The sequence below is a fragment of the Aspergillus eucalypticola genome (genome assembly GCF_003184535.1).
Source record: "Aspergillus eucalypticola CBS 122712 chromosome Unknown BO83scaffold_32, whole genome shotgun sequence".
NCBI lineage: Eukaryota > Fungi > Ascomycota > Eurotiomycetes > Eurotiales > Aspergillaceae > Aspergillus > Aspergillus eucalypticola.
Genome location: NW_020290306.1, coordinates 370088 through 380654, shown reverse-complemented (window position 1 = coordinate 380654; position 10567 = coordinate 370088). Strand labels below are relative to the sequence as shown.

The 10567-nt window shown below is 50.3% G+C and overlaps 4 protein-coding genes across 4 annotated transcripts; 2 read left to right on the top strand and 2 right to left on the bottom strand.

Moving 5' to 3' along the window:
* The first annotated feature begins 92 nt into the window (after positions 1-92).
* On the top strand, positions 93-1326 carry cyp5 (putative peptidyl-prolyl cis-trans isomerase). The gene is made up of 3 exons (XM_025536301.1): positions 93-158; positions 230-295; positions 369-1326. The coding sequence occupies exons 1-3, from the start codon at positions 147-149 to the stop codon at positions 930-932; spliced, it is 642 nt and encodes a 213-aa protein (XP_025383755.1). The 5' UTR covers positions 93-146; the 3' UTR covers positions 933-1326.
* On the bottom strand, positions 1277-3258 carry zpr1 (zinc finger-containing protein ZPR1). The gene is made up of 2 exons (XM_025532171.1): positions 2947-3258; positions 1277-2872 (listed from the first exon to the last, which is right to left on the bottom strand). Exons 1-2 carry the CDS (start codon positions 3070-3072, stop codon positions 1613-1615), a joined length of 1386 nt encoding a protein of 461 aa, XP_025383754.1. The 5' UTR covers positions 3073-3258; the 3' UTR covers positions 1277-1612.
* A 3181-nt stretch (positions 3259-6439) lies between these two features.
* Positions 6440-8646, bottom strand: BO83DRAFT_322928 (Zn(II)2Cys6 transcription factor; the record flags this gene model as incomplete). The annotated part of the gene is made up of 5 exons (XM_025527915.1): positions 6440-7096; positions 7146-7655; positions 7710-8349; positions 8409-8537; positions 8597-8646. 5 exons carry the CDS (start codon positions 8644-8646, stop codon positions 6440-6442), a joined length of 1986 nt encoding a protein of 661 aa, XP_025383753.1.
* A 513-nt stretch (positions 8647-9159) lies between these two features.
* BO83DRAFT_392893 (uncharacterized protein) lies at positions 9160-10380 on the top strand (the record flags this gene model as incomplete). Its single annotated transcript, XM_025532958.1, has 3 exons — positions 9160-9307; positions 9330-9975; positions 10089-10380. The coding sequence occupies 3 exons, from the start codon at positions 9160-9162 to the stop codon at positions 10378-10380; spliced, it is 1086 nt and encodes a 361-aa protein (XP_025383752.1).
* Between the last annotated feature and the right edge of the window lie 187 nt (positions 10381-10567).

Here is a 10567-nt window from a genome sequence, read left to right as displayed (position 1 = left end):
CTGGATGGAATATCACGACCGTCATGTGATCTGCAGATAAATGCGCTCCGCATCGATGATCGCCGCAGCTCTCCGTCGTTCATTGCGCCCATATTTCCCATCCTACTATCGTTCGACTATCAGCAGATAGCACAGACTCACACACCATGTCTGTAACAGTGAGTCTATCCCCATCAATTATACTACCATAAAACCCAGCGAATACTAACCACCTCCAACTCTACTCCAGCTCCATACCACCCACGGCGACCTCAAAGTCGAGCTCTTCTGCGAAGCAGTCCCCAAAACAGCAGAGGTACATACTTCCCTCCCTCCCCAACGCACCTTACTCCGTACCCCCCCAATAAGCCCAACTAACCACCACACAGAACTTCATCGCCCTCTGCGCCAGCGGCGCATACAACAACACCCCATTCCACCGTCTCATCCCGGGCTTCATGATCCAAGGCGGCGACATCTCACTCAACCCCTCCCTCACCTCCTCCTCAGCCAGCTCTAAACCCCCTCTCCCCTTCGAAGACATCCCCAAAGGCGGCACCTCGATCCACCACCCGCACGCCCTGAACCAAGAAATCCACCTCCCAGCACTAAAGCACAACACTCGGGGTATCCTCTCAATGGCATCCCGCCCCGTGAAGGATCGCACCGCACCAGGATCGCAAGGCGCCACGGGGGCAACGATAAACGGGAGCCAGTTCTTCGTAACGTTTGCGCCGGCGCCACATCTGGATGGCGCGAGCACGGTCTTTGGGAAGGTGCTGAATCTAACGGCGCAGGATGAAGGCGGGGATGTGTTGGGGAGGTTGGAGAAGGCGAATGTTAAGGTCGATAAGAAGGGGAGGGTGGTGCAGCCGAAGGAGGGAGAGGAGGGGGGGTTGGAGGCGTTGAGGATTGAGAGGGTTACGATTCATGCCAATCCGTTTGCGAAGTGAGGTGGGGGGGATTTGTGGTTGGTTGATATGTTTTGAAGGGTTGGTTGGTATGGTCATGGTCATGGTCATGGTCATGGCCATGCTTTTATATCGATTGTGAGATGTGAAGACGCCATGCTTGGTGCTGGGCCAGGGACTATATGCACGGCACTTGGGTGTCGGTATCGCAATGGCTGGGCTCGGCTCGCCTCACTACTTAAGGCTACCAGCGTCGCTCGATACCTCAATCAATGTCCGTGGTGGACTGGGGTCTGAGCTGCTAGATGCTGGGTTGAATCAGATACAGAGCGAGAACCCGATCGGGATCGCCAATCTACTCTATAATAAGGATAAATGAAACAGACAGACGGTCATCTATACATGGTTCGTATATGATATCTCTAAAAGCACACATCATCAATGAACTTTTTTTTCACAACCCATGGATATCACCCCCAAACTATGAGTAACAAAAAAGTGGAACACCCCACAACCACACCATATGACAATGCCAACATGCACCGGATATCTAGAAACAAAACAAAAGAATAAAACAAGGCCAAACGTAAAACGTCATCGCAATGCATATATACGAAGGGGCCAAGTGTGTGAAGTTCATGCACATCGTAACAGAGACAAGACCAAGGTCATCAAAGAGAAACGCGAAAGCAGAGTCTAACGGGTATAACGGAGTCGGTTTATCACTGCTGCTCGTCGGCAGGCTTGTTCTCCGCATCCTGCTCGTATCCCTCTGTCTTCATGTCCTTCAGACCGAGCTCCTCTTCCTCCTCATCAGTGCGGGTGTACTCCTCCGTCTTGATCTGGGGATCAGCGGCAGGAGCACACAGGTCTTGGACGTAGCTGTTAGCCATGGGGTCCTCGAGGGTGATGACAAACTTCATCTCGCCGCTAATAGCAGCGTCGAGACGCTTGAAGAAGCGCTCCCACTTCTCCTTGTCAGAGGAGGCCATGCTGTCTCCGCCGGAGCCGGTGGTGTCGTCGATGTCGTAGATCTGGCCGCGCAGCTGGTCGCGGATCTCGGTAAGAAGACCCTCGACGGTGGTGAAACGACCACCCAAGGTTCCGGGCTGGACGGTAACCTCGAGCTGCTCACTGTAGAGTGCGCAGGTGTCGGACTTAAGGATATCACGGGCAAGATCGGTCTCGTTCTCAACACTGAGGGTGATACGCTTGCCCTTCTCGGGGACCTCGCCACCAGTCTTGACTTCACTGGTGCGGTATCCGCAGTGTTCACAGGAGGTACCCCAGACGTACACCTCCTTGAAGTAGGGAATGTCCAGTTTCTTGAAGTTGGTAAAGCACTCCTTGCTGCAGCCGGGGCATTCGGAAGGCAGGCTATAAACCTTTCCTGCGATGATATCGTCCTCCTCGGCTTCGGCGGCACCTTCATGCTGCACGGCGTTGGGGTCGGCAGCGATACCAAGCTGTTCATTCTGCTCGTGGGTACGAGGATAGTCGCGGCGCTTGTACTTCCTAACGTCATCGGCGGTGGTGGGAGCAATCCAAGAGTTACCGGTAGGGTCGTCGAGGGAGACAGTGAAGGGGTATCCCTCGCGGTCGAGCATGCTCTTGAGCCTATCAATGATGGGCACGAGGGCATCGTGGAGTTCAGGGGCCTGTTCCTTGCGAAGAGGCTGCTCGCTGGAGAGAGACTCGTAAATATTCTGGATAACACCCTCGACGGTGGTCATCTGGCCGTCGGTCTTGGGCATCTCGATACCCAAAGTCTCGAGCTTGAAGATCGAGGTATCACTGCGAATGACCTGGCGCTGCATGTCGGTCTCGTTCTCAACTTCGAGGGTGTACTTGGCGCCCTTCTCCTGGATCTGACCGGCAGACTTGACGGAGTTGTTCTTGAAGTGGCAGTGCTCGCATTCGAACGATTCGAGGATAATGTCACGGAAGAAGGGCACACGGAGGAGCAGGAGTCTGGTGGTACCCTGTTCGCAAAGTTAGACTCGTCATCCACAACAAGAAACATAATGTATTTAGGAACCACTAAGGAAACACCTACATTCTCGTGGCAGTTGGTGCAAAGACTCTCCAAGCTCATAACTCCAGTGTCATCATTGCGCTCCACCAGATCACCGGGCTTCTGGAATTGCGACTCGGGCTGAGTCTGGTTCTCGTCGGCGGACATTGTGAAGGGGGTATAAGCACTGGGTTGGAATTACAGTGAAAGAGAAGTGCTGAAAAGAATACAAAGATCAAAGGACCGTTTGCGCCAGAGAACACAAAAATGAAGGCGACAGGAAAATTTAAGCAGCAATGGCGGGAACGTTCCTTTGCATTCCACTATCGCCGTGGCGGGGCAAGTTTTTTTTTTGGAGGGGCACCCTAGTATTAGTCAGCCGGGGTTATTGGGCGCCAGAAATAGCATATGATTTTTAGAGATAATATAGATGGATCCGCGATTGTTGCAATAATATCCTAGTATGCTTATTAATAGTATATATTGTGGTCATGTAGACATAGACATTTCCGCAGATATCTCCTGAGTTCTATGCAGGACGTTGCACATGCACACATCACACCCAACCATCGGCTAAAAGCCCTGTATGCTTCCGCCCAATAACCCTGCTGTAGTTAGCCAAGCCAACTTATGGGGACTGGGGAGACTTATAAAAAAAATTGGGCCGTTTCCCCGAAGAGAAACGGCAGGTTCACCGACTGAAAACACCCTGGGCTGCTCGGCTACTATACTTCAGGCAGTACATCCATCTCCCTTCCAGTATGGAATCCCGAGTTTCATTGCAGTGCCATCGTGAACATCAACGGAGCGCCTTCTCTTCGTAGCTAGCTCAGCCCGATCCTGAAAGAAACACCGGCATCCAGGCAATATGGCATGGGAAACAACACGAAATCCAAGCAGACAAGCCTAAACTTTGATCTCCGTCAAGAGGTCCCGCATAGAATACCCTGTACGAACCCCAAAGCCCACAATGCTGGAAGATAATGCTTCGATCAAAAGCTGGTTCGACCCTGAGTGTCGCGACGGAGAGGAGAAGGACCAGCTCGGTTTGAAAGGCAGCGACTGCTGATCATCGGGCTGTTTGTGGGAGCAGTGTAGCACATAACCCTTGGCAAGTAGTGGAGCAGTTGAGGAATGCAATCGTCAAGTGAACGCGGTTTATGGCACAGGTATGCCTCACAACCTCCGCAGGGAATCGACCCTTTACCTATCCAAGACATTCCAGTCGAACCTTAGATCAAACACACCATCTCCCTACATCTTTAGACATGTTTTCTGCCCATTAATTGACATTCCAGCGCCACTTGATCTGACTTCTTGTGTGTGATACAGTACCCCCAGGGACAGGTTTTTGTTTCCTCCCCGCAGTACGAAACATTGGGGGGCATTCAAAGCGGACAAAGAACATCCCCAAAAGCCGCTTTCTTCTCCCCAAAGGGAGGGGCCACGACCGAAACCGTAGTCTGTACCAGCGCCCATCATCTATTTGCAACCTACATTGCAAAGAGACGGTTAACACGGGCGATCAGGATCTTCTATAGAAGCGCAAATCAGTGGCTGGTGCCGCGATTTGGTGCCACCTAGCCTCCGAAGTGGACGAAGTACAGGAAGTTGTAAGGTAGAAAGCAGGTACAAGGGTCCCAGGCCCCTCGAGATTGGAAGCATGTACGGGACAGCACAGGGCCCAAGACCGTGGACGACCGACAATGCCTGCATATTGAGCATCACCATTACATGCCAAGACTGATCTGGTGCCGGAATGTGACAACAAGCCAAAGGTCAGATGGCATTGCATAGAAGGCAAGGACCAAGCATGAATCATGCTGCCCGACAGTGAAAATGGACCTCGCTGCAATATAATCACTACGGACGTGCCTGGACACAACCGAGAGATTATATCGGTTCTGACGAGTGGATCCATTGACATATCGGGTTGATGACAGTGTGTGGGCAGTTTGTTGTATTCGAGATGATCAACTTGCACATGTAATGAATGATGCCCGCAGTGTTGCCCTCAAAAGCACGGTATTACCACCCATAGATTGCTCCCTAAGACAACTCCAAAACAGAGTTGCCCGACATGCTTCACCTGCCTTCTCTCCAACTCCAGTCTTCCAGGCATAGAGTGACAATCCGTAGTGATCAACATGTAGCGCCCAGCATTGGCAAACCGACGCGTGCCCTTTTCAGGAGCTTGTAACAAACGCATGATAAGCCGTCTTTGATTGCCTCCGAGGAAGCTCTGGACATCGGATTCCTTTCGTATCGTCAATCTCACCAGGGATCGAGCCCACTAATCGGTGCATCCGCCATGCAACACCGTGAAACTGATACCACCGAATGGCATCGAACTGATTGGTGTCTATTAGGGTTTAGTTCCCAAGCTTCCTCTTACCGCCTGCTCCTAGCAGAGCGCGAAAGATAAAACTTGAGAAGCCGTTGGAGGGTAAGATCTGTATAAAAGCCCGTAGCGGGCGGAGAGGCGAGATCAAGCGGCACTCCGGAAAGAACAATGAAAACACGTCCACACATCTTCAAAGGTATAGGGTCCAATGGAGATTTGAGCTCCTAAGAATCAACTTTGACTGAGCATCTCGAACAAGTAGAAATCAATAACTTCAGGGAGTTGGTTGAGCCAGCCAATGTCACAGCCGCTGTGTTTGGGGGAGTAAAAGGACGGGACTGAAATGATGCGCCTCGAGTCGAGCCGCCAACGGACGCGACGCGTTATCACGTGATGACCAGCCGCTGCAAAAGGACTGGAATGTCCTCGCACCCAGTCATCCATGGTTTACATTCACTAGTTGCTTTACAGCTCATTGACTTTGTTGTTCTCTATTGTTTTTGCTCGGACATTAACCCTTTTAAGAAGTAGCTATCAATGTACATGTTTAAGGACCATGAGAAGCATCCTTAGTGCAGTGACTCCATGACGTCATTCAATACACCGATGGTTAACTAACTATCGGGGGACATAACCACTTGACCCGATAGACCATAATCAACAGGATTCCGCTTCATTCCTCATGCCCGCAAAGGTTCACTATACTGTGGGTTTTGGTAAATTCCATGAGTGGCCACTTGCTTCTACCTAGTATTTCTGCAGCTTCTTTCGCCGCATTGCCGACTCAGCATGACTGGATGGCCTTCTGATCGGCATCTTAGTTGCCATTGGTCTCCAGACGGATTCGTTCCGGCCAGCTGCTAGGGTTGCTTGCGGAAGGAGTGGCTAAATTGACCTTCTAGTATTCTCCCAACAATTGAATCTGTGCGCCGGTGTGCTACAAGAAGGTCTGAAATCGCGAAAATCGACACGGTTTTGATCGTGCGGGACACTATGGACATTATCCAATAAGGCATTGACATATCATCGCAAGACTGTCAATATGGGGTCGGATATCACACCCCTTGTGGACCCGGAAGCCTTGAGCGGTATGAAGGCGACTTTGATCGGGCGTAGAGCCACCATGCCGGGGTCGGTAACATTCTCTGGATTCTGATCTATTGATGACGATATAAACAGCCAGACGTTTGGTCACGAAGTCCACATGATCGCGGGCCAGGCAGCAATAGTAGCATGGTCATCAATGAAAAGGTCATATGGCTGGATAGCATCGATTTCATTCTCCGACCTGCCGAGAAAATCCTGCATTGTCGGTTCTAAGAATGCCATCTCGGTAGTATAGCCCGTAGCTGGCACTATACTAATTGCATGAGGATCTGCGGCCGGGCCTCCAGCCGATAATGACGCGAGTGAGTGTCTTGGTGTTTGACTGCGACGCTCATGGCTGTCATTAACAACTCCAGAGTTGGTTGCCAATGTTTTCTTGACACGCTTGAGGTTCTCGTAGAATTCAGCAGCAGCGAGATTGCCGTGTTCACTCATCCTATGCAGGATCTCAATGGCAGTATCTAACGACTCCAGATCTGCCGGGTTTCCGATCATTGGCAAAAGACTAGAGATCACCAAGGCAATGCAAGATGAAAAGAAATACTGGGCGTAGAAATAGCCGTACATAGGCAGAGAGCCATTAACCCACTCCTCGATTATGAGTGCATGGGAATGCCGTGCAGCATGTATGCAAGCTTCACTAAGAGTGATGACCGGCTGGGGAAGGTCTTCGCTATCATCACGGTTGCTGTGATGTAATAGAGCATGAAGTAGGATGGGTCGAGTGGCTAAGATTACGCACTACGTACTGTTAACGCAAAGACCCAGCGTGGATGAGAAGGAAACTGACCTGATTAAATTGTAGATGTATGGATACAATATGCTTTGGCGGAGGAGAGTCCTCCGAGCGCAACTTGATATGCTCTGGGAGCGATTTAAGCCAGTCTTGTAAAGCCAGCAAGAGCTGCTGCTCCCGCTGAAGAAATGACTCTGCATGCTGTTTGCGACAATATATCTTGTCAATGGTCTGACCAATGATCTGCGACAGTCGAATACTGGCGACAGAGTAAGCTGTATCTGAAAACTGCTCCTCAGCAGCAGGACTGGCAACGTCGGTAGGCATATCGACATGGATATCTTCGTCGCGTATCTGTAGCGGGAAACCAAATTTTGAGGTATACATGCGGTCGAAGACATAGATAGCCCACCACAGCCGAACGCGATGCTGACGTTCTATAGGATCAGTGCATTGTCGCTCAGGAATATTATGGTTGAGCCCGAGGATCAGGCCCAGCCGCATGGCGCTGCCGACTAACATATAAGCCGAGTGTCGTCTGTTGAGGAAGTACGAGTACAGCGACTGATTGATGCATTTAGCAATATCTATGATATGCTGAAGCAGCAGTTGACTTACCAGTAGTAGCAGACTTTCCACGTGGATGACACCCGGTCTCTCGGGCAGGATTGGAATTAGTCCCATTGCTCGTACATAGTACAACGTGCCTGGAACTCGACCCGTTGGTGAAGAGTTGGCCCGAGACGAATAGACCTCGCCCAAGGCGAAAAGGGCGAAGAATTTGCACATAACAGCCGGGTCATCGCGCAGCGATGGCGTGCGGTATATGGATTCGAGATGTTCGATGGTCGACTTGCGTAGGAACAGATGGTAGACGCGACTCAACTGGTTGAAAGCAATACGAACCAGTAGACGAGCCTGTGCTAGACCGGGCCATTGAGTGGCACCCTCGAGTAAAGATGACTCGGGGGTGTACTGCGTTCGAGCAACATGCGCCGTATTAGGATCCCCCGTTAGGAACTGGCGCAAGCGCGTCGCGAACGCCGTGCATGCTGCATCACCCATGTATATGGGAGGAGCAGAAGGGTCGTATGGGTAGAACCAAGCCCGTTCTCCGAGGAGAGGATTTTGCACCGGCGGGTAGGACTCTTGTGGAATAGACCCCTCGGCAGTAGTGGCAGATGAGCTCTGAGGGGTACTAATGGAGCGTAGCTGTTCTCTTAATTGAGCGTTTTGGGTAAGAAGTTCGTCGAGGTAACTGGTGCATATCAGAATACGATACGGCTAAGCAATGGGTAGATGATGGAGGATGCTTACCTCTCTTGCACCTTGAGCTTGCGATCACGTAGAGTGTATTGGCACTCATCATCACAACCAGCCCGCCGACATCTCGAGCAAGGCTGTCCACCAGAGCATTTTACTTTATGGGCGTGACAACGGTGGCAGCTGCAGGAAGGGAACTAGTTAGCGCACATGCTAAGGAAGAAGCCCGAATGGCAACGCACGCTATAGGCTTCTTATTATCACGCTTGGGTTGTTGCTTAGTGACAGGCATCGGTGAATAATGATTTCAGACTATTGGAATGACCTGCATGCGTTGATGTTGTCGGCAGTCTGATCCTTCGCCGAGAGGTAAGACGAAGTTCGCCTCTCTTATTCTTCCTTCGGCAATTTGGTCACATGCCGAGGTCTAACCTTAGCCAAGTATGACTTCCACTAGTATCAGCCCCGCGGCGCCCATAAGCATAGGACAATAGAGGTGGGTGAAGAGAAGAAAATGGAATTGTTTGTGCTCTTTCTGAGTGATTAATGAAAATATCTGCGATATGTTTATTGATTGCCGATATCATACTATTGTAAGTCTGTTGTAGCTGCTTCGTCCAGTCACGCTGTTGTAATCGGTGCCGTGACGACATGCCGACGGTCCTATGAGTATATAACCGAACTATGTAATTACGCAGAGAGAAGGATCCAGAGCTTCATGGCTTCTCATGAGAAATTACTCCAGCAGCTCACTGTCTAAAAGAAAAGGCATATTATAAAGCATTATATTTTGGTCCTACTCGCAATGCTAATACAAAGACCATATTTGGATGTTCATTTCCAACTGGAGCATGGCTGTGCCGATTTCAGTGTCGGAGATGACATTCAGGGAATGGCTTACATTATCCCACGAAAGAATATGTCTCCACATCAGCTAAGCATTTATCTTGAAGGTATGATTTGAATTCTGTTTAGTTGCAACTCGTAATGATTGTTCGTCAGGTAAGGTCAAAATACAGATTGACAGGACCGAAAACGCGGTGCCACTTCCACCATACACTGCACGTCAGACCTTTCTTCGCATAGAACAGCCACTCGTGCTCAAATCGTCGACAGAATCGGGACTTCTGCAAGGAGGTCTGCGACACGAGATACCATTCGGGTTCACGGTTCCTCCAAGGATAAAAGGTTCGGTGTGCCAGCAATTTTGTCACCATCAGCAGGTCCAGGAAGAGCATTCACTCCTTCCCCCGAGCATAGGGCAAGACGACATGACACCCAGCGAGATATCGGTCGAGTACAACATAAAGCTCAGCTTGACACGGGGTATCAACCGAGACGGGATGCCAGCAGTAGCTGAATGGGCATGTCCATTGTTTATTCGTTCGCCGCGCATAGAATGGGCACCCTTGCTGGTTCCGGAAGACAGCAAGTATTACTGCCTCAGTAAAGAGAAATTCGTATCCAAGTCACCAATGTCTCTCTCTCGAATTGGAGCGCTGTTGGCGCGGACGGCACAGCCAGCTGCTATTCCACAAGCAAAAGCCATGGTCAGATACTTACCAGTCGACTTGCAGTTCCAAGCAATATCCGAACCACATCTGCCACAGTTATCATCAATGTGTGTCTCATTGAATGCCATCACCACTTTCGGCGAAAGGCCAGAGATACATCTTCCAGAGGCTATAGGTTCTTCAGCATGGGATTCTTATCGTCACTCTTATGTGCAAACAGTATCTCTAGGGACTTCAACCCCGAGCCCGTTGGAGTGGGAAAAGTGCCATTTTACCGAGGATCCGGACTCATCCACGGCCAGCATCGCATCAGGGATAATTTACAGTGCCTCAGTAAAGGTGCCAATCAAGCTCCCAGAGATTCTGAGCTTGCCGCCTACGTTCAGTTACTGTCTTGTTTCCCGAATATACTCTTTGACGGTGACTCTCCGATTCCACATACCAGGGCAATGGAGCCGAACGACTGGCCTTACCTTAACAGTTCCACTTCAAATATGCTAGCTTATAGCTAATATTGGACCCACTTCTATTTCTTGGCAAATTAGAGGAGTAGAAAGGAGACATGACGCTGATATAGTACCCAATTAGGAAGTGTGTGAGAAACACCTTTGCTAGACGGCTATATGACGGCTACTTATATATTAGTTGGTAGCTTGAAACAAAAAACCTGCTAAAGTTGGCATCGTGCCCTGGAGAATA